This window comes from Tympanuchus pallidicinctus, unplaced genomic scaffold, assembly GCF_026119805.1.
Source record: "Tympanuchus pallidicinctus isolate F22 unplaced genomic scaffold, pur_lepc_1.0 scaffold21, whole genome shotgun sequence".
Taxonomy (NCBI): Eukaryota; Metazoa; Chordata; class Aves; order Galliformes; family Phasianidae; genus Tympanuchus; species Tympanuchus pallidicinctus.
The window spans coordinates 4,988,099-5,011,040 of NW_026294733.1; the positions used below are offsets into that span (position 1 = coordinate 4,988,099).

General features: G+C 52.4%; 1 protein-coding gene across 10 annotated transcripts; it reads right to left on the reverse strand.

The window, feature by feature from the left end:
• Positions 1 to 2,079: 2,079 nt before the first annotated feature.
• SH3TC2 (SH3 domain and tetratricopeptide repeats 2) lies at positions 2,080 to 19,955 on the reverse strand. Of its 10 annotated transcripts, none has more exons than XM_052685119.1 (20): positions 19,844 to 19,955; positions 18,037 to 18,450; positions 16,277 to 16,636; positions 15,087 to 15,206; positions 13,798 to 13,899; positions 13,455 to 13,582; positions 13,164 to 13,269; positions 12,701 to 12,844; positions 12,405 to 12,606; positions 11,726 to 11,799; positions 11,022 to 11,217; positions 10,082 to 10,218; positions 9,788 to 9,829; positions 7,992 to 9,695; positions 7,698 to 7,878; positions 6,408 to 6,558; positions 5,122 to 5,244; positions 4,452 to 4,602; positions 3,634 to 3,830; positions 2,080 to 2,949 (listed from the first exon to the last, which is right to left on the reverse strand). In XM_052685119.1, the coding sequence occupies exons 4-20, from the start codon at positions 15,094 to 15,096 to the stop codon at positions 2,758 to 2,760; spliced, it is 3,840 nt and encodes a 1,279-aa protein (XP_052541079.1). In that variant the 5' UTR covers positions 15,097 to 15,206; positions 16,277 to 16,636; positions 18,037 to 18,450; positions 19,844 to 19,955; the 3' UTR covers positions 2,080 to 2,757. The 10 variants fall into 10 exon arrangements, 9 of the variants coding, with proteins under 9 accessions (XP_052541079.1, XP_052541081.1, XP_052541082.1 ...); XM_052685121.1 differs by lacking the exon at positions 19,844 to 19,955 and adding an exon at positions 18,732 to 18,868; XM_052685122.1 differs by lacking the exons at positions 18,037 to 18,450; positions 19,844 to 19,955 and adding an exon at positions 19,240 to 19,539 and having other exon boundaries at positions 16,277 to 17,824.
• Between the last annotated feature and the right edge of the window lie 2,987 nt (positions 19,956 to 22,942).

Here is a 22,942-nt window from a genome sequence, read left to right on the forward strand (position 1 = left end):
GCAGCACTTCTCTGCTGACATCTGGGGCTAATAAATGATGCCCTACCCAGCTGCACAGTGAGCACGGGCCTCCAGCAGAGCCCTCTGAGCTGCTGTGTGCTCCCTGCAAGGCTGCAGGAGGGTCAGCTGGGGTTGGTTATTTTGGTTAGGGTTAAGGTTGGGGTTAGGGGGCAAGTGCAGAGCTTTGGGAGGGGAGAGATGGCTCCTACCCACGTCACTCAAGTTCAGACTTCCTTCCCAAGCAGCAGCACTCCCCCACCCAACTGTTGGACCCTGACATACTCAGAGGTTTTCTACCCCTTGACTGTCCGAGGAGGACCTGAGGTCAGCAGTGGGTGAAGACTGTGTCTGGTACAGCTGGGGATAGGAAGGTCTCTCCACCTAGCACAGGCAGTGAGGATTTGCAGTACTGTGCAATGAGGGAATGCTGAAAGGTGCCTGCTCATAGTGGCTATTACTGCTGGCTGTTCTATTTCTGCAAGAAAGAGTAGTTTCCAAGTAATCCAAATAACTCTAGCTATCATTATGCTTCTGTCCATATCTATATTTGCAGTTACAAATACTTCCTTTTTTCCTAGTGCCTCTGGAGGCTAACATTGGAGCTACGATGAGCCAGGAATTATTCTTATCATGTACTTCCACTGCCCAAGAATGAGCATATGTTAAAGAAATCCAGTCCCTCTTTATTCCAGGATTTGAATGGCCCCCTGAGGCACCCAACAGCCAGATTTGGCTTTACGTGGGCTTGCATGGTGGCTGGCAGTGCTGATGCTGGCGGTTCCTTCAGTAGCACTCACTGAATGTGAGGATGTGAGAAGACATTATCTACCCTTTCCCCTAATTTTTCCTCTGTCTGCCCATAATGACATTCATGCTGATGGAGGAGGGCTGGGCACTGGTGACCGGCGTCTATAGGATGGACATTGACAGCTCAGCTCCTCCGCCACAGCTCTGATCTGCCTCTGCACCCTGCAGCACCTTGGGTTGCACTCCTCCTGCACGATCACTGTGCTCTGCACACACACAGGGCTTCTCCTTGGTGTGCCTAAAAGACAGCCAACTCCCAGCCCTGTGTCCCAGGGTGATGGATGTCATGCCAACACACCCAGGAGGAGCAGAGGATGATAACCCCCAGCCCAGCTGCTCCAGGACCTGATCAGGCGAGGTCACCTCTTCTGCCGTAAAGACCCCAAAGCATCTAATTCTCCTTGGCACTTCTCTCCAGGCAAGGAGAATTCTCCTCTGTGGCTTCAGACACAGGAGCTGGTAAGCACCAAGTTTTACGGTGTTGTTATGATGTTTAATCAGTACTTGCTACCTTGACCTCTCATCTCACCAGGAAAACAGAGCTGCTGTGTCAGCATGAGTGACCAGTTTTGTGCAGAAGAGAGCTGGTGGATGAAGGAGAGGGAAAATGGTGTTTTATGGGATGTTCTCAAGGAGTGAGTCTCCCTTACCCCCAGGCACCATCACCAATCATTTGCTGTGATTTAAAGAGCACACATTTGGTTAAAAACAGTGGGCCAGACCTACAATCCCTACATGTTTGATTCCATGGAGGTTAGCTGGTTTAGATCAGCTGAAACACAGACCCTCTATGTTTAAACAAAGCCCTTATTTTTTCACTGGTGCTCAACAGAAAGTGACCTGCCTTTAGTGTAGATCTGTGAGGCCATGGCCCCATGCAGCTGTGCCCCCATGCACAGTTCCTGTCCCACAGTGCTGCACTGCTCAGTGCACTGGCAGCTGAAGCCCTGGGAAAGCAGGACCACAGAGGGTGCTGGGCCAGCAGCCTCGTGGTGACCTCGGGCATCATTTCAGGGTCCACAAAGCCAGTGCTGAGCACCAGATGTGTGCACAGCTGGGCTGCATGCAGCTGTGCAGATTTTGGCCTCTCTAGGTGAGCACCAGGCACCTGATGTGAGCCCATGGAACGAGCCAAAGGGATTCCTTGCACTGCCTCCCCCAAAACCTCACTGTATTTCACATGGAACAGAGATTTACCTCTTCTGAGCATAGGGCTGAGGTTCTTCAGTGGCAGAAACATATGATAAAGAAGCCGTATATTCACTGCCCCAGTGACAGATGCTCACACAGTTTGAAAGGGGAAAATGAAATCAGCGTTTTCAAAGTGCAGCGAGGAAATAAATGTCCTGCGTTCAGCATTTACAAGCAGCGGACCACGTAAGTCAGACGGGGTGCCTTGCAAGAGGCCCCTTTGTGAAGCCCCAGCGGGCTGCCAGCCTTCGGTCCGAGCTGCAATCGCGGGGCTCGGCTGCTCCCTGGCGGTGAGCGGCCGCCTCGCTGCCTCCGGGCTGCCTTCCCCTTCCCGCCCCGAACGCTGTGTTTTCCCGTCCCTATCCCTGCCTCCTGCTGCGGGAGGGCGGCTGTGCTTTGTATCACAGTGCGGGGCACAGACCGCACGGGGCAGACAGCACAGAAAACAGCCAGGATAAATAAAGAGCTGCTATTCCAGTTAATACACGCTCGGGTCAGAGTCCCAGGTGGGGATGGGCAGCACCTTGTTATCATCCCCATCACACACAACTGCACTCCTGCTCCAGCACCAGCTGCTGGGGCCTCATCCTGCCCCGCTCTGCCTGCAGTGCCATGCACACATAAATGTGGGCAGGGCCTCAAGTCCCTCATGTGATGGGCACAAGAAACCAAAACGCTGCTGGTGGCAGGACCTTTGCTGATTGCTGCTTCTGGAGAACATGTGGATCATGAGCATCTCATGGTGACACGTCCATTTGATCAGACAACGTGGCCTCCTTCACTCAGCCACCTGGCCCGGTACGTGGCACAGCCTGGCACATCCATGGGTCGCTGCAGGGCTCTGGAGATGTTGGCCAGCTTGGCACCAATGAGGCCCTGCAACTCCACATCTCCCAGCTCAATGGCTGCAGCGAGGGCCAGGAGGAAGTAGGCTGCTGCGTCCTGTTCATCCTAACCATAAAGAACAGAGTGTTAGGAAGTAGTTTAATGTGAGGTCATAGGGTGCAAGGATGCTGCAGAAGAGCCCAGTGGTTCTCCAATGGCAGGAATGTATGATAAAGAAGCCATATATTCACTGCCCCAATGACAGATGATCACAGAGTTTGAAAGGGGAAGAGACAGAACCCGATGACTTGAGTGCTTCAATTGAGTGAAACAGGCTCTGCACAGCCAGTGCAAAGGGTCAGCACATTTCTTCCCACACTGCCTCTCAAAGCCTGGAGAAGCCAGCATTGTGTGTACTTATTCTAAAGCTGCCTACAAGGGTGGCAGCTCTGCTGGCAGATGTGGTTTTCCACCTCCAGCCCCTGTCATAGAATCCTAGAATGACTTGGGTTGGGAGGGACCTTAAAGCCCATCCACTTCCAACCGCTGCCGTGGGCTGGTTGTCTCTCACCTGATCAGGCTTTGCAGGGCCCCATCCCACCTGGCCCTGAGCACGTCCAGGGATGGAACACTCACAGCTCTGGGCAGCAGTGCCAGTGCCTCACTGCCCTTTGGGTAAAGAATTTCTTCCTAACTCTAACCTGAATTTCCCCTCTTATAGTTTAAAGTCATTTCCCCTTGTCCTATCACTGTTAGACCAAGATCAAGATCTGAAAGCTCAAAGCAGCACCACAGAAAGCGGCTTCCTACCTTCAGCTTGTGCAGGGTCAGGTTGCCAAGGTGGCAATACACCTTGCAGTAGTACAGGGCTTCTCCAGAGCACTGCAGCATGGGGGGATGCAGGGCAAGTGTCTTCAGGTAGCAATCTTCAGCCATCTCATACATCTGCAGAAAATAGTAGACTGTAGCCAGGCGGTGGAATGCAACCAGCTCTTGCAATTGATCTCCTAGAAAAGAGTTGCTGATATAGTCAGCCTGCAGCATGCTCACAAATCATTCCCAGCCCAGCACACCGAGCTGCATTTGATCAACAGCCCTGGGGCATAGATCTCTTTATAAGGAGACACTATAGTTGAAAACAGTCCAAAGAAAACAAAGCCAAGGGCAAGGCTGCTGATACCAATGCAAGACAAGTTGCCCAGGGAGTGTATCATTCAAAAAGGGGATTTCTTGGTGCTGGAAAGTGTTATGACAAGACTGGTTTCATCTCAGACATTTATGCTGGCATAATGCTGGCCATTAGACCTACTTCTGCAGTGGAAAGAGGGTTTATTGGGTTTATTGGAACAGCTAGGGCAAAGAGGAACTGTTGAGTCTCATGCCTTCATCAGACTTCCTGTGCTCTGGTGTAGCAATAGCCCTCTGCCCAGCAGTGCTCCCACTCCTGAGGGACTGTCACACAGCTTAAAAAGGGAAGTGGCCTTAAAGAGATGTTACCCTTAGGATAAGAATAGATCCAGAGCACTTATGAAAGCAGGAGTATCTTCCCTGCATGTGCATGCTGTCTTACCCAAAAGCCAGCCCGCTTTGCCAGCAGCTCCGTGTACCCTTGGGTTTGCATCACTCACCCACCCTGATGCTCAGCCTGGCTGCCAGCGTGGCAAACTCCAGCGCCTTCTCATAGCCCTGCAGCCCGATCTGCAGCTCCGTCAGCTTATTGAACAGCCGCAGCTCTGTCTCAATGGCCTGCAGCTTCCTGGCCAAGGGCACTGCACCGCCCTGGTAAGAGAACAGTGAGTCTGGTGTGTTCCTGGAGGTATGATTACAGCACTGCCCACAGAAGGGTGGAAGCAAGAGATGAATTGAGCCCTTGGCAAGGCAGACAGACAATGGGGTGGCTGGGTTCTGGGCATCCCAGTTCTAACCCTTAACATGAGTTCGACATCCCAGAGTATGGTCCTCAAAAGCTGAACCTCTCATCTCTACCTTTCCTTAAGTGCATGAAATTCTGGCTCTGAGCACATACCCAGAATGACCATCCCACATCTGAAGCTGCCAGGATTGGTAATGCACAAACCTGCTCCCACCCTGCAGAATGACCTCTGGGGAGATCTGCAGCTATTGCAAAATGGGTGCTCTGAGATGCCTCCTAGCAAAGTTTACGCAGATGCACACTCAGAATTCTGATAATTCTCTCCACCTTCCACCCCATCCCTCCATCGTGGCCACACAGTGCTGCAGTTCCCCATGGTCGTCACCTAGAAGGGACATAAGGAACATGCTCAGAGGGGTCAGTACCCTGTAAAACTCCACTGCTCGATCTCTGTGCCGGTTGCCATTAAAAAAGTTATCGCCTGCTTTTTCATAGAGATCCATGGCCAAGGAGAAGTTCTCAGCTTTCAGAGCAGTCTCAATAGCTGCCTAGAAGGAAAAGGAACTGGAGTGAGACTTGGAAAGGGACATTCACGCACAGATTTTAGAGCGATGAAGTAAACCACATCATCCTGCACTTGAACCTCAATGCTCCAAACAGCACAGACACAGGTTGGCAAGGTGTGTGAGACTGTCATGCTGCATTTGTAAGCAACATGTGAGGGTGGAGCCAAGAGCTATACGTGTCCCTGTGCAGGGTCAGAGTGCCAGACTGACCAGCTGGGGCATCCCATGAAATCAGGATGAGAGTCAGGGCAGCCACAGCCTGCCTGCTCTGTCATTACAGTGGTGGAGGCAATGTTGAGACTGGCAAGGTGAAGAGATACCAGGACAGGGAAAAGGTAGAGCCAGTGGGATGGGAATGATGGCAGGTATACGAGGGAAGAACAGATATTTGTGCCAACTGTACACCCTGCCATGATGCCATCCTCCAGCCAGAGCATACCCTTTCCATCATTACAATCTGTCAGTGCCACTGACCATGATAGTTCAGTTGCACAGTCACCAGTTCAGTAATGCCTCCAGGGTAACAGAGTGAGGACCCAAAGCATCCCTTATGTGTGCTCAGACTGGTGATTTTCTGGACCCCAGTTCAGTGCAATGCCAGCAGACCCAGCCAGCCTTCTGCTCAGCTTTCTTTGGGCATGTGGAAGGATTTTGTATCTTTTAATAGAAACTGCTCTTTGAATGATAGAGCTCTAAAATTTTTGTGGAAGCTTTTCCTCTTTGCAGCTCATCTGATAGAATAATGTTGCAGATGGAAAGAAGCTAGTAGCCTTCTGCTCCAAGAAGTCTTCAAGCACTTCCCTGGCACCTCAACCCTCATCTATGTGCATTTCAATGGGAACTCATCACCTGGCACTTTCTTTGGCACCCTCTCATCACTTTCTGTCCCAATGAATTCACAAACTTTCACCCAAGAATCCTCTAAAACCCGTGTATGAAAGGAAAGTTAGGACATTTAATGCCAGATAGTGCATGAATGCTAAGGCAGCAGCTCCTTCCAGCAGCAGGTGTCCTATGCTCATGAGAAGAACTTTCCCTTCCAAGTTTTTGAGCCCCAAATGGCTCCTGCTGAGCCACACAGTTGTGATGGGAATGCAGCACCATTGGTGCTGGGAATGGGATTACTCCAGACACCTCCCTCATACCTGAAAGTACATTTCCACCAGCTCGTCTTCCTGCATGAGATAGTACAGCCTTCCTGCCTGCAGCCAGGCCTCTGCTGCCTTGCCTGTCTCCTCAAGGTCAATGAAGATCCTCAGACTCTGTTTGGTGCAGTCCAGCGACTGTCTCAAAGCCCTGTGATGGTAACAGGTAAGAAAACACTACAGAGGAATCACAGGATGACAGCAACCAGCTGCAGAGCTGCCACCACACCTTCACTTCCCAGCCAACGTCTGCCACCCAGAACCAAATCTGTGACTGTTGTTTGTCCCTTGGTGCTGGCAGAAGGACAGTTCTGTGCCACACATGCAAGGCCAGCTGTCTCCTTCTCAAGCCCAGTGCCATTAGAGGACAAAGGGTAGGCAGCAGGACGAGGTGTTAGGTTGGATATGCTGCTTGCAGAAGGTGGCTGTGGCCAGGGGTGGGGGCAGTGCCCAGGGCATGTTTGCTAGCTTGGTATCTTGCTTGAAACTGTGTTCCAGCTGTCCTTCCAGGGACCTGGGTGCTTTGGAACTGAAATAGTATTGCTCACATGACAGGCGTCTGCTTCCTAAATTCCTTCCCTCTGAACTCACAGTGACCCAGAGCGGGAAGGTGAACGTCCAGTTAGGGACAGCCCCTGCCCACTTATCCTTCTGGGACACAGGGGCCAGCCCTCCACTGTTTGACATGTCTGCCTTGAAAAACTGAAGAAAGCCTGTGATTAATCCACATCTTCTTCTTCCCTTCTGCCTAAACTAATCCATCACCTGCATGTGTCAAACAGGAGATTGAAAGGTGAGCTGATACGAGGTCTGAAGTGTATTCCTGGGGAAAATATTCTAGTAGCAATAGGAAGGGCAAGCTCAGTGGCTGGAGGCTGAAGCCAGGGTTATTTAAATAACAGATAAGGAGTCTATTTTTACTAGTGAGAGGTGATTAATCACTAGGATAAGCCTCCAAAGGAAGTGATGAATTCCCTGTCACTAGGTCCCCTCTGAAGAAGGCTGGATGTCTCTCTGGAAAGCTATGTTTGGCCATCCCCCAGTTTTATCCCAGCTAGCAGCACAGCATTTGCTGGCTGTCCCTGCGATCTGGCTGACATTGAGCTCTTCCTGCAGAGCACAGGGAAGCTCCCAGATCTCAGCCACTCACCACCCACCACCTGCGAGCACCCCACCTCCCTGCAGGGACTCTGCTGTGAACACCATGGAAAAGCCACTGCTATTGCATGGATGAGCGGAGAACCCTCTCTAACAGCATCTGCACAGGAAACAGCCACGCTCAGGACTTACTCAGGGGTGCCCAAAGCCTGATAGAGTTGGCTGAGGGTCTGCTGGACATTGCCTTCTAGCTCTCTGTCCTGGAGTTTCTGTGCCAAGGAGACCCGGTGCTCATGGTAGGTAATGCAGGCCTGGAGGCTGGGGCACACTTGGCTGTAGAAATGGCAGAGTGCCTCAGTGACATGAAGCTGACCTGCATGGTAGAGGGAAGGGAAAGAGACAGCTCAAAGGGCTGTGTTGGGGATCTGATGGAGTTCTGCACTGAGGCGAGCACTGCCCCATCCCTGCCAGAAAAGCTGTACTCACTCCTCATGTTGTGCCACTTCAGGGCAAAAACCAGCGCAAGTTCATAACAGAGTTTGCCATCTTCCATCTTCCGCCTGCTGACCATGGCCTGTGCCAGCCACAGCAGCACGTGCACCGACTCCAGCTCCAGCTCCTCGCTGCCCTGCAGCTCAGCATACAGCTGGGCAGCCTGCAGCAGGTAGAGCTCAGACAGCTGACTCGCCCCACACGACTGGCTCAGCCGCCCCAGGTTGGCCAGGGCGACAGCCTGATTCCTCTTGTTCCCAGTCTCCTTGGCTTTGTGCAGCGCCCGGATGTAGTTCTCTGTGGCCTCCTGCACCTGCCCTGCTCCTCTGAGGGCAATGGCGAGGAGGTTGTGCACCGCTCCACCTTGAGTCACACTGTCTGTCCCGTGCAGGGAATGTAGGAGCTGCCCCATGATGTCTGCGGCCGGGCCTGGTTGGCTGCTCAGAAGGTACATCCACCCCAGAGAGAGGGAGGACTCAAAAGCCTCCTCCTCACCTATCAGCCTGCTGAAAACCACTGCCTGGGCTGCATAGCACACCGCCCCGTCCAGCACACCGTGCTGGAGGTACATCCGGGACAAAACAGTGCACAGAGTCCTCTGGGTGGTCACTGCTCTGCTCTCACAGGAGAAGTGCAGTGCTTGCTTGAGGTAGGAACACACCAAGGCTGGGATGCTGCTCCTCTCCAGTTGGCTTCCCAGGAGCTTGGACACATTTTGGAGGATGAAGCCAGCTTTCCAAATGGGCGTTGGTGCCCCTTTGATGCCACTGGGAACAAAAGACCTGGCAGATGCCAGTGCAATGTTTGGCAAGTACTTCTTGTCATACAGATAGCTCAGGATGGGGGTGGCATCCAGCGGCACAGCACTAGCATCCAGGCTGAGTGAAGTGGTGCAGAGACATTGAAGGTGCTCAATAAAGGGCAGTACTTCGTCATTTTTTCCCAGCTGGAGGAAGAGCTTGACGATAAGGAAGCAGACCCGTGCTTCCAGAGGAGTGTTCCCCACAGCAATGGCCTCCCTCAGAACGTACATCATGACCCTCAGCTCGTGCTCAGAGCTGAAGGAGCGGCCGGGCAAGCAGACAAGCAAGGCCACCATTTTTCCCAGCAAGGAGAAGAACTTGCTCTTCATGTTCTGTTTCAGGTAGATGGAAGCAAGGTTCACGTGCAAGGCAGCCAGCAGGGGCAGGTCCCCAAGGCCCCTGCCCAGGGTGCTCATGGCTTCCTCAAAATAGACTCGAGCCTGGGAGAACTTGACTTTTTTCATACAGAGCTTACCCAAGAGGAAACAGAGCCTGACATGGGCCCAAACTGAATGAGTCCTCTTGGCCCAGTTCCTGGATGTCTCAAGGTACAAGACCAGTTCATCCTCATCAGAGAAACCATAAAAAGTGGAGTTGAGAAAGGAGAAACTGAGATCATAGAGGCTTTGATAACAGAGCATATAACTGTCTTGGTTAAGGAAGGTCAGTATGGGTTCAAAGACATCAGCATCTTCCATGTGGCCAGCATTCAGGTCAATGAAGAACTTGGGATCATCAAAATCATTCAGCTTGTCCAGGAGAACATCTTCCCATGTAGCAGGCACTGACTCACTCCCTGGGCTGGACTGCTCCGAGGTGCTAGCTGTGACCAAGCTGTTTATCTCCTCCCAGGACTGGAGCAACTGGGTGTCCTTACAGCCATGGAGAACAGCCTCTGGAAGGAGATAGGAAAACTACAGTGGGACACTTCTCCGTGTCAGAATTCACTCTCTGGCATCACTGTAAAGACATTCTCCATACACTCACCTGATGGCGCTTTCGGGAACATGGCTGTGGGTTCAAAACCATCTACACAAAGAGACAAAACAAACAGCCCATAGGCTTGATTAGTGTCAGTGTGCAGACACAGCACTCAAACCTGCCCCAGACCCATGTCTCAGAGAGCAGGGTCACTTCTGGCCACAGACACCACATGAAGCTGCAGTTTTAGCCCCTTTATATTCTGGAGTTTGGCTTAGTGCACAACCATGGAGAAAAGGCAGGAAATAGAGCTGTGCTTTCCACGGGAGCAGTGGAGCTAAGTAAGGAGAGGGAACTCACCCAGGCGGTACACAGAAGTGATGTCAGTGCGTGCCAGCTCGCCGAGGAGGGTGGCAAAGTGCTGCTCACCACCATTGCAGGGGATGCGCAGGAGGGGCAAGTTTTCTTCTTCGCTCAGAAACACCAATCCCTTTTCTCTAGGTTAAGGTGTGTAATATGGAAAAACAGTCAGTGTCTCTGCTGTTCTGCAGTGTTAGAGAAAATTGCCTGAGATTTATCTTGAGTGAACCTGACCCAGGAAAGCCCAACAGAAGCAGACAGACCTAGTAACAGCTGAACAACTCCTTAAGAACTCCATTCTTCCATATGTAGTCTTGGAAGAAAAGCCTTTTTGGATGGGTATTGAACTGGAGGTGTCTTTAAGCCAGCAACAAAGACAGCTGTTGTGTCCTAAGAGTGCAGTTGCCAGCCATGCTCCTCAGATAGCCCTTGTCCCTGTCCCTAGCCTGGCATTCAGTTCTGTTCAGTGAGGAACTGCGCCAGTAGCTGCACCTCACAGAAGGCAAGGGGGCAGAAGGAAGCAAAGAAAAATTCTGTTTTCTGAGCAATTATCAGAGCCCCCATCCTTGCCAGACTCACAGCCCCTCAGAGAAAAGCTACTAAGACAAGAACATTTCTGATAGAGACTGTGAAGCCAGCTCATCTGGTACATAGATGTCCTGGGCTGACTTATCCAGCTCTAACCCAGAGCCAGACCTTTTTCCTCTCCAAGAATCACCTCAAGCAAGTGAAATATGATGGCTTTGTCTGGGCAGAGACTCCTGCAGCCTGTTGGCAGAACAGCCTGGGTGAGGCTTCTGGACAGACCTCACGTGGATCCTCTATAAAGTCTTTGCAAAGCAAACTACCTGCCCTGGACTCTCATAGCCTCGAGCTGGGACTCGGAGTTGACCCATCTTTTCCACCCAACTTGAAATTCAGATAGCAACAGTAAACTTACAGAGATTCACAAGCCTCAGCATTTACGGATTGCACTGGGACAAAGCCGATGTTCCCATTGCTTGAAGATCTGCCCACAAACCACGGGAGTCCTGGGAGGAGGAAGCCAATGACTTCTATGCTGTCTCCCTTGGAGAAACTCAGTTCATCCCATGCTGCTCCTCTGTGATCCACTGTGGCTGTGCACTTGCCTTTGACTGGGAAACAAAAGCAAACAACGGCATTTCATTGTGAGGATCACTGTTAAAACTTCCTTGCTCGAAAAGACTTAGGTGAAAAGAGCATGATGTCATCTTGAGAAGACTGCCTCTCTGTTCCCCAAGATTTGTTGTGCTCTCAGGCTCAGACCTCTACACTTTCTTCTTCAGAAAAAATATTTTGATAAAATATACAGAAGGCATAGGTAAAACCCCACAAAGCCAAAGAGTGAAACCTCTGGGAGCTGCACTAGTGAAGGCAGCTGGAAAAATGAAGTTGCTGTAGTTTCACAGGAGATGGACTGTCAACTTTCTGCTAGGAGTGAAATCCTTAACAGTGCAAATGTATAGGAGAATCTGAGAATGCAATACTCCCGTGCAGCACCTCACAACGTGGTGCCATTGTCAGATCAAGAGATGGGTCCTTTGCATTTCGGACCAAACCCAGGTCTTTATGAGCCATGTCCATCCCTGGGAAGGGCAGCCACCCTACATGGTTATCACTCACCAATCGGCTGAGAGGTTGACTCACTGATCTCCTTGGAGATGCCAAAACTCATGGCGTAATTCCTCAGGAACCACCTGTAAGGTAAAAGGGAACCTTGCTGATCCTCTCCAAGCAGCCTTCAAGCCACTCCCAGGGATGGTCTCAAACAAGCAGAGCAGATGGAAAGTACTGCCAGTCCAGCCATGCCTTGCCATGGTGGTATGGTGCATGGAGGGCAGCTCACATCTCCCATGTGCAGCTTCACACCTTGTGGAAAGTGTGGGATGATTTTGCCAGCCCATAAGGAGGATTTCACCTCCTTATATATATATAGTATATATAAAGTATAAGATCTGTGCATATCTTCATGACTCAGCAAGGTGTGCAACATCAGGCCACATTTTGACCGGCATTACTTAAGATTCAGGATGTTTTTTAGTTATCACAAGTAATCCTGTGTATGACCTAAATCAATACTATACAAAAATGGTACCTGAACTAAGTCCTTGCTCTATCCCAATAACAGAACTGGTTCCGGTCATCTCAATGCATAGTGCATATTCTCAAGGTTATAGGGCTCTTGCCCGATGCCAGAGGTAAGAGCAGCTCCTCTGTTGTCCTGATTTGGTGTTAGCTGTGAGTCGGGAATGGATGCTTGGCTTGAGCACCATTGATTGCCTGTCTTACTACTTCTACTTACTGGTAGAATGGGTGAGGTACCGGCTCTAGGGCAGTCACAGGCACCAGGCCTCGATGGCCTGTCAGCAAGGACATCCCTTCCCATTTGGAATCCTCTCCAATGTTCTTCACATGGACCAGCTCATTCCTGCAGAACTGCAGGCCTTCCTCTCCCTCCCTTTCTGGCTGGCATGCACCAGGCATTGCTCTGGAAAAAAAGTGACCTGCGGATAGAAAGAGTCATGGCCAGGTCAGTGGCACTGGTGCAAGGCAGAGCCCAGAAGAGGGCTGTACCACAGCCCTGCAATCCCTCCTCACCTTCCTGGAGCAGCAGACCCAGATATATGGTGGCCAAGCGATTTTCGTCCATGGACACTCTGATCTCCGTGTCCTCCACCAGTGCACAGTTCAGCCAGTACTCCTGCTCAAAGAGAAGCTGCTCCAAGCAGCGGCCTACATAGCCTAAAAACAGAGGGGAAGCAGCATCAGCACCCTGCTTTGCTGGGCAGCACAAGCTGCTCTTCGGGTGTCTCCCAGTCTGCCATTTGCAGCAGAGGTGCAATAGAGGAATTACCCAAAATACAACCTCCCAAATCTTTATCACTGTTCCAGAGAGTGGTTTTGTGAATCTGTGCATGAATACCAAGGCCCTTTGATTAACATTCCTTTCACTTTAAGCTCTTCTCTCTGTTACACTGCATTTATTTGTTGTCACAGAATACCTTCTCCAAAAAGGCTCTTCACACTTTTTTTTGTATCCACTCCACCTTGAAAACATTACCTAAAGTTACATACGTGGAAAACTTCCAGACTTCTTCCAGGGTTTTGAAGGTGAGAAGGAACCGATCTTCCTGTGCCTGTATGCACAGCAGTCTGGCTGATAGCTCCTACATGGAGACAAAGCAAGACTGAAGGGCTGGGAGTTGAACATGGGGTCTCCTTTGGCAGTGTGGCAAGAAAATCAGACCCCAGGGTGTAGAAGCACACGCTGGGGAACTTCCCAGTGGGTTGGGTGTTCCATCACACACCCATGCCATCAGGCCAGGAGTCCCCCTGTGCCGTGCTCCCCTACCTTGAACAGAGCACAGACATGTCTGTCATCACTCTCCAAGGCCCACAGCTTCCTTCTGGCTGCTTCCTGCAGCTGGGCATTGGGGCACCGTGAGGAGCGGCTCTCAATGGAGAAGAAGAGTGAGATCTCTTGAAAAGGAAATGTACAGGGTTAGAGGGGAGGAGGAACTCCATGCAATACATCAGCATCATCAGGGCTCAGCCTGAGGTAGCGTGAACCAATCTCATGCTCCTCATCCAGACACATGGATGAGGAACTCAAAGGGTGACTGTGCTTGGTTAGCACAGTGCTAGGCTGCTGTAAGTTGCTGGAGATATTGGTGATGCTGAAGGCAGCACCTTACCTGGCGGAAAGCCCTCCCCAGCTGCCAGCAGCACTGAGGAGGGCTCTGCGGAGCCTTCTGCTGCCTCAGCTGGGCTGCTTGGCTCTGACGCTCCTGCCTTGCCTACACAGGAACACAGAAAAGCCACTGTCAAGTTTTGTGGTGGAATCTTGGACATTGTGCCTAAACACAACACCCGAAAGCAAAGTCCATGGGCCATGCTGCATGTCTGGCTGGGGAGCTGCATGAATCTGGCATCACCCTAAAATGATGCTTGGGGCTGGATGCAACATTACTGTGTGCTACCTACATGATAGCTGTGAGCTTGCTCCTTCCTAGAGATGGAGTGGCCTTGAGGTAAGGACTTTCCCTCCTTGCTCTAGGGACAGGTCCTCCCAGGGCAGATCTGGTGATCCCATGGCAGAGAGGTTTTTTTGAAGATCTCCCACAGCACAGGAGGGCCAAGAACTTTCAGACTCTTTGCTCATCAAACAGTCAAAATGTATTTTCTCTCCTGCCTGCTCTGGTTGGTATCTGAAATCCAAGCTGTTTTCTCTCTGCATCACACATCATCAACTATTGCCACAGATGATTCAGGAGAGGAAACTTTAGCTGGTATTTATGTTAATGGTGACTGTGGCACATAAAAATCCATCTCACTCTTCCACAGCTGTATTGGCTGTGGAGGGGTAACAAGATTGAAAAGCAGTTATTGTCAGCAATCAGATAGAGCTCACTAGACAAACATACCCAGAGATCTGAACTGGGCAGTGGTTAGTGGGCAATACTGGAGGTAGGGGAACAGTTGGATTAGATGATCTTAGAGGTCTTTTTCAATCTTAATGATTCTATGATTCTATCTGGAGCTGGAACAGTGCAGTGACTTTTCTAAATCACTTCTGTCACCATATTCTATAGTCTTTATTATTTAGCCAGCTTTGCTAGGCAGTCAAATAAACTGTGATTTCCACAACAGAATTATGTAAGATATAGTCAACAGCAAAGAATGGCCCAAGGCTGGACATGCGATTAATGGGCTTTTCTTGAAAGAAAATCCTCTACATTTCTCAACAGCTGATGTGAGAGCTCTTAACAAAGGACTTCATCCAGGAACTCCTTTCCCCCCCCTTCCCAACCCCACCCCTGCATGGGGAAATGAAGGCTGGGAAGCAAAAGGAGACGGAGGCAGAGCTGAAATAGAGTGCCTGCTGCCAGGGCTGGGCTATGCCTCCTTCCCACGTCCCTCCCTTCCCCTCAGCCCACGGCCCAGTAGCCCCTCAGCATGGTTCTTCCTTCCCGAGGACAGGTACCTGATGCCATGGTCTTCTCCCACCACCATCGTCCCCGGCGCTCGGCTGCGCTGTGCTGCAGGCGGTCCCAGTGTGGCAGGAGCAGGGGCGAGCGGGGACAGCAGGACTCACACTCCTCAGCTGGGGGAGAGGAGCAGTGGGGAGAGGCATTTAGACCCCGGGTGGGATGCTCCCAGCCCAAGGGCTCTCGTGGCATCTGAGAGGCAGCCGAGGTGAAGGAGGGGGCAGATGGGGCACTGCTCATGCTGGCACTGCCAGCAGTGCAACCAGGCATGCTGGGGCTCCTCACTGAGCGGGCCAAATGGACAGAGCAAGGGCTCCCGTGGGTGAGAGGAGAAGTGGGTTTGCTCCCAGCGGTGCTGGCTGCTGCTTCAGTGGTTATTTTCATTTGGGCCCGACTCAGAAAGGGAACTAGCGAATTTTTCAAGAGACCAATTGAAACTGCTGGTGGAGAGTTGTTCCTAGTTGTGCTATTGACTCATTTACCTCCCAAGTGCTGAAATATTTTGCAATATGGGGCAGGAAGCAGCCCCAGCCCCAGCTGAGAGTGTTTCCAGGCTCTCTGACCCCTCTCCTGGCGCTCCCTGGCTCTCCCTGCATTGCCAGCCTCCTGCAGCACCCCAGGGCCCTGCAAGCCTTCCAAACAAAGGAAACCAGCACTTAGCAATGAGACCTCCCCAGCAGCACCAGCAGCATGACACCCCTATGTCCCACAGACCCATTTGAACAGAGCAGGGCTGTGGCCTCCCAACAGATAGCTTACCTGTACACCCCAGGGCCAGGTCCTGGTGCCAAGGGGCCCCCAAGCAGCAGCCCATGTGTCCAGCATCGCCACCAGCCCCAAGCCGGCAGGCTGCTGCTGTGCTGCCAGAGGAAGCGAGCCTCTCACCACCAGCTCTACTGCAGCTCAGCCCATCCACAATGTACAATGGGCTTTCAGAGCGGGCCCTGTGTGCCAGCAAGGCGGGGGCTGGGCACATCCCACCAGCCAGCATCACTGCCCCACTGTTGCCCCAGGGTGTGCTCTCACCCTCATCTTTGGGCGCCTGTCACCAGGCCCACGTGGCACATTCCTCTCATTCCTCCTGCTGGAGCACCAAGCTTCAGCCTGGCTATCGGGAGATCTGCAGCCCCGATCTTCCCCCAATCCAAAGCACCCCACTCCCAGTGCTGCTGCGAGCACCCCTCACCTGCTGGCACCACCTGCAGCTCCTTCAGTGCCCTCCATCCACTCCTGCATTGCCTTCAGCTCATGGGCAGAGCTATGGCCCAGCGAGCCGCCCGTCTCTGCAACACAAAGAGCCGGCTCGCTCAGGGCTGGCGGGGCTGGTCTGTGGATCAGCAGAGCTGTCTGAACCCCAGCATGAACCCAGGAGGACTGATCAAATGGCTGCGCACTCTCCGGGCTGCCCGTGGTGGATTCTGGCACCCTCTTTGCTCACACGCTCTGACCCTCCCCAGGCTACAACAGTAGGACCCGCTGGGTGGCCTCAGTGTGCTACACGTGGCAGAGGTGTGCAAAGCATCCCTGGGAAAGGTCAACACAGCCCCTGCATGAAAGAAAAAAAAACACCACAAAAGAAACACTAGGGAGACAAATCACAGGTAGACTGGGCTTCTAAGAATGCACTTTTCCTTTAGGAAGGGGCTGACTGCCACCACGGCAATGCCTTGCTTGCCATGCAGCACCAAAACATTAGAACTGCCACCCATCCTTCTCACCCTCCCTGCTGCAGCCCTCAGTGCGAGTGCCAAACACCACTGTTGTTTCCCAGCATGCCAACACTGAACTGATCCTTCCAGTGCAGAGGAGGACCTGCACGAAGGTGAGCAGCTGGGACACACTCTGCCCCTGGCAAGGAGGCCGCCTGCTCCCACTGAACCATGTCCCAGAAAGCTCCAGATTTAGAAAATTCCTGCAGTCGACCTAGAGATGCACTGACACTGTGAGGGCTGAAGGAGGAACTGAGCTCCCAGCAAGGCTCCCAAAGCACCCAGGTTGCACACGCACAGCCCAAGTCTGTGCAATGCCAGGCACAGCTTTGCAATGAGGTTCTGCTGGTTTGGGGCTGCATGGAGGCATCTCTTTACTAACAATCTTGTTGCTTCACACAGGGTGCTGTTTGTTTTAGCAATATCTATTTATAAATTGCTGTCAAATCCTTCTGCATGGAGGACAATACTGAAACAAAGATGTTGTTTCATTTGTTGTTTTGAAATCTCTGTGCTTTTATCTAGACAACGTAGGGACCAAACCCACTCCTCTACAGGTAAAAGTAAACCTCATGTCTGACCTGGAATGTAATTTTCCTTTTGGCCAGCAGCCCAAACCGCTCCCAATGCTCTCTCCCACTCAGTACCTCAGTAGCAGCAGGACTCGTGCACAGCCCTCACTGTTGCTGATACCAACCCAGCCTCCCAAATTAGGAAAGGCTGCAGAGCAATGCTGTGGGATCCCATCTGGTACAGCCCACTGCTGACCCCCAGGGCCCCCCCTCTCTGTGCAGCCCCAGCGAGTGCTACTGCCAGCTGTGTGTCCCTCCCAGGGCACTGAGTGGGAGGTGGGGGCTGCCCAGCACCCCTCACCCAGGGATGCAGCACTGCCAATCTCTGGGGCTGTCTGACAGCTGCATGCTCCTGGCACCAAATCCACTTTGCTAGATTTACAGACTGCTGGTGTGATTTCTCCTTTCATTCTCCCATTGGCTCCTGAATACGAAAGACCTCAGACAAATTTACTCCTCTCTGGTGTGCTCACAACCCCCTTATCTGAACCCCAAACTCCACCAGGACTAATAATCCTAATACGGATCTATGCTTCTGTGTCTCCACACTGAGCTGCTCCAGGGACCTGCAAGAACTGCTTCCCAGCTGTGTTTGCTCAGCTGGGGCTGGCCAGCACCTAGCCAGCAAGGTATGGCCGTCCTGCCCCGTCCTGCCCCATACTGACCTGATCTGCAGGGCCCCACACCGCGTCCTCCTCACAGAACCTCAGCTCCCACCTCTCCACGTCAGGTCCCCGTGCAGAGGTGCAGACGTGCCCGTGAGTGTGCCCAGCGCCGCCACTCCCTCACATGGGGAAAGGAATTTCTTCCCAGAGCCACTTATCGTCTCAGGAGCCTCTGTTTCCCAGCAGAGCAGAGGTCAGCACACTGCCCTGCCATAATCCACCCGGCACGCTGGTGGGGCGCCGTCTCTGGGGAGAGCCCCACTGCTAATCCTGTGCCACATGGAAAACAACAGAAGGGTTAACAATCTCTTCCACCATTCCCGTTTCCTTTGGGGAGTGTGCAGAAGTTGACCATTCCGTGGCAGGTTCAAAATGAAGCCTCCCTGCTTCTCACTTTGTGCTCTAGAAGGGAACCTGAAAGAAAAAGGAAATCAGCCCCAGCCTGACGGCAGCAGGGACAAAGCAAACAAACGCGATGGAGCATTTTGTTTCAGGTCAAACAAATTTCTCATCCGTGGTTTTGATGCTCGATGCCAGGCAGAGCCGTGCTTTCCTCCTCCACCCCCTGCGACCCCCCTCCCCCCCCCAGCGCCAGCAGCGCTGCCGGGCATAGGGCAGAGTGCGGTGGGGGCATTTCCTCATTCCTGCGCTCCCGTTCCTGCTTCCACCTGCAGCGGGCAGGCTGTGACGGGCACCTGCAGCGCAGCTCCTGCTGTGTGCAGCGCACTGCAGCCCGAAGGCGCTGCTCCGCACAGGGGAACGCGCTCCATCCGGCGAGCGAAGGGTTACACGGCCACGGGGCTGTGCCCAGCTGAACTCAGCGTTTGGTGCTCAGAAGTGCTGAGGCCTGCGCCTCTCCCAGCTCGCATTGTTTGCAGTCGGGGCGGAGGAAGTCAGCACTGCTGGACAGCAGGCGGTGCGGCTCGGAGCCCCCAGCTGTGCTGCTGCTGCCCAACTCCTGTGCTGATCGTGGGGCCCGCAGCACTTGGGGCTGCTGCTGTGCTCTCGTCCTCACTGTTTGGTTTGGGATTCGCAGCCTCCTTCGCACTCCCCATGTGGCCATTGTGGTACTAATGTGGCTTTGGAGCAGCTGTGGGAGATGTGTAGTGGGTTTTGGAGCTGTCATGGAAGTGACAGCTGGTGTGATTTCTTCTTTCATTCTCCCATTGGCTCCTGAATACGAAAGACCTCAGACAAACTTACTCCTCTCTGGTGTGCTCACAACCCCCTTATCTGAACCCCAAACTCCACCAGGACTAATAATCCTAATATGGATCTACACTGCTGTGTAGATCCTTGCCTTGATCCTTCCAAAATGATGGGAATGCAGAGGCAGCACAGAGCTCACGTCCTCTGCTAAATAGGAATAACAGCTCATAAAAGAACCGTGACCCCTCAGGACTCTCCTCCCAGCCCACCCCTGGCTGGTTCCCTCCTGCCTGCACTGGGACCGGAGGAGGGGGCTGGTTCCAGGCTCCCACCACACAAGGGGACACGAGGAGACGTATTGTGAGCTTCTAATGTCCCCAGCTTGTCCCACGTCCCAGACCCCCAGCCCTCCTGGATCGTGTATGTGCGGGGCAGGCTTCCCCTCAGCACAAGGCACAGCAGGGGAAGGTCATTTTGCTGCGTCCCCGCAGAGGCTGCTGCCAAGCCCAGAGGCTTTTCTATTCCAGACCAATAAACCTGAAAGAAAGAGGCACCGTGCCCTTATTTGTGACGGGCTCGGGAAGCCCCCTCAGCAGAGCCGTGTGCCCCAGAGAGGCACACCTGAGAGCCTTCCCCTGTGCGTCCTGCAATGCCTTACCAGACTTTCTCTGCTTTGAAGTCCCGTCAGCAGTCCCACAGCTCCGCAGGGGACGCTCATTAGCTAATAGCCGGCTCCGCAGAAGCACGCAGCGCAGGCAGCGGGGCTCTCCCCCTCCGCTCCTTAGTTGCCAGAGCCAATAGATGGCAGCAGCCGCCGCGCCATCAGCTTCCCGATTGAAGCGCTGCCCCGCATCACTCCCTCTATTACTCTTCCCTGCCTCTATTCTTACCCTTTTCCTATTTTGCCACTGAAACAGAAATGAGCAGGACAAGAAAGGAGAGCTAAAAATGACGGAGTGAGCACAACGCTGCGGATCTCCCATTTTTCATTTTTCAATCTCAACTGCTGTAAGAAAATACTCACAGAAACTTGTTTAGCTCACCTTATAAAAAACAAACATTTATAAAATCCCCACGGTTTCCTATCCCTTCCCCTTCCAGTATTCACAACACAAAACGCAGGGCGCTGGGTTGCTGGGTCAGAGAGTGCCCCAGGTTGGAAGGGACTCTTAGGGATCATGGAGTCCAGATCCTGGCAAATTCTGAGCTTCCAGCTCAAGTTCTGTGTGACAACAACACAATAAAAAGAAAGAATTTTAAAGAAATGTTCCGGCACTTTTGGCCAGCCAGGAGTTGTAGGCTTTCCTCTGGAGGAAAGAGTAGAACTGATGAAGATAGTAATTGCTTATGCTGATCTTGAGGGTTTTTTTGAAGCTCTTAATGAGCCAAGCTGCTGGTGAAGGTGTTGGTCCTGGTGCCATTTGCTTTTAAAAGGAAACAAAGCGGCTCAGCGAGGCTAAGCATTGTGTTTTGATATTTTCAGGGTGGAACACTGTGATTTGTTGGCTTGCAAAGCTTTGCTGCTTCAATTTTTTTTTTTGTACATAAAGCGGAGGTTGAAATCAGAATGAAAGCTTTCAGTTTAAGCTAATTAATCTGAACACTTTGATGCAAATCCCATTGTGTTTTCTCAGTTTTGTTCTCCGGGAATTTATTTTAAGTGTCTGCATTCCATTTTCAGATTGGGGGAAAGGAAAGAAAAAAGTGAGATTTCCTACAGAAGAGAGAACCCGCCGTCCACCCAGGGCTGGAAATTCTGCAACAGTTCTTACATTAAGAAGAAATGATTTTTTTCCTAATTGTGTGGTTCAGTCTTACCCTGAGCTGCCCAGGCTGTGCGGGATGGGGATGAGCCAAGGGCCTGTGATGGGGAAGGTGATGTGTGGTGGTGGGGAGGTAAACTGTGCTCCCAGAAAGGGCTGCTTTGTGCAAAGAGCGCTTGGCCCCAAAAGTCCCCAAGTTCTGCAGGAACTGCTCCAATTTCAGTTTCCCCGTGAAACAATATGAGGAACAAAAGGAAGAACAAGCCCTTGCGATAACACAGCTCCAGCAATGAGAAAGCAGCAGCATGTGCCAAGGCTCAATGTCTCTTACTGGTAACACGGCCGGGTGGCCCTGGGGAGCTCAGCAGGCATCGTGCCCTGCTCCCCTGCACCTGCTCCTCCTACATCCCTCTTTGAACACTCATTGCCCCAGAGCCTCATGGTGGGCACAGCTGCCCAGCAGCACCATCCTGCGATCCCGACCCGGGGCTGGAGGGAGTGCAATGTTTGCCCTTCCGTCAGTCCCCATTGCTTCAGGGAACTTAAAAGGGAAAACTAAAAATAAACCCAACTTCCTATGACCTTTCATGGGTTGAAATAGGTCTGGCAGTGGTAAAGCGGGTCAGGTACCTTGGGGCCAGAACCGCAGCTGGAATAGATCTCCCTTCTCATCACTGTGCCTGGACCTGTGGGTGGGTGTGCAAGGCTGGGAGCAGCAGCTGCACCCAGACAGGGCACAAACTTGGGTGTGTATGCAGGGGATAAACAAAGCAGCCCCAAATATGTGACCTGAGGGTGCCTGGAAGGCCGGCCCTGCTACACACAAGCTGCTTTGCAGGATGGCCGCAGCCCACAGATAGCACACACAGCATCACCTGGAGCTCACTCATCTCTCAGCCTTTCTCTTTTGTCTGCTTCTATTTTTTCATTATTTCTTTTCCCTGAAATCATTTGCACAGCACTAACGAGTGAAAATTCAAGTTTGCTTGAAAACAATCTATCATCTGATTATCGTGGTAATGCAGGCAGCCTGGGAACAGCTGCCTCTGCCTGTCTGCGCCTCCTCCTGCCGACACACGGAGCTGCTGGGAAGGAAGGGCCGTCGTGCTGCGGTGTGAGCTGGAGGAAAGCCAAGCTGCTGGTGAGTGACTGGTAGTGCTGTGACTGAGGAAGAGGAGCGGATCCTGTGCTGGTGTAGCACTGTGCTGCCAGGTTCCACCACGGCCCTCATGGTGCTAAAACATCCGCTGCCCATTTTGCTGCTTCTGGTTCCAGTCGCCCTGTTTTCCTCTTGCAGCTGTGGAGCACGGGGCTAGAAGTGGAGGTTGCTCTCTGAGATAACTGTCAGGCCAAGGGCAAAGGAAGTGCGTCGCAAGCCTGTGAGCCCTCTGAAAGTTCTTGCATGTGACTGTGAGTGTGAATTTGTATGTACGTGTGTATCCAGGTGCGCTGAAGGGAATGCTGTAGCTTCAAGCGAAACAAGAATGCAAGAGCTCAGGCTGATGATAAGCTGACCCCTATGTGTGCTGAGGACAGAGATGCTTATATGAATTTTAACTGTCATCTCCTGGGTCCATCAGGAGCTGCGAGCTGATTTGCCCTTGTAGCATCCTCATTGCCACACACTGCCCCGGTCCCCAAGTCATGCAGCAGGGAGCAGGGATTCCTTCCCTGTGGCCCCCGCAGCACCCCACTCTGAGGAACGGGGCTGCCCCAAAGCCTCAGGGGCCAACATCCCTACTCTGGGACAGAAGCCTGCATGGAAGCCCACAGTTGGTGTCTTTCTGAGCCGCTGCCTGGGGAGGTGGTGGGCTGATTTCTGTGAGTTCCTGGTGCTGCTATAGCACAAGATATATTTTGAAGGCCAGCCCCAGCAATTTCACAGGCAGTCAGCAGCTCCTGGCTCTCCCAGGAATCAGCCAGCAGGAGTCACACATCAGGGAAAGAAGCAACCCAATTATCACCCATGTGGGGACAGCTTGGTCCCTTGACAT

Bases quoted from the DNA above. Each gene is read 5' to 3' on its own strand.
- SH3TC2 (XM_052685116.1), bottom strand. From the start codon at position 16,081: ATGCTGGCTGGTGGGATGTGCCCAGCCCCCGCCTTGCTGGCACACAGG. The intron at 13,583-13,797 runs GTAAGGTGCTGC...TTCCTTTTCAAG, and splicing joins TGGGGAGGGCTTTCCGCCAG to AGATCTCACTCTTCTTCTCC. The intron at 9,696-9,787 runs GTGAGTGTATGG...ATCTCCTTCCAG, and splicing joins GTTCCCGAAAGCGCCATCAG to AGGCTGTTCTCCATGGCTGT.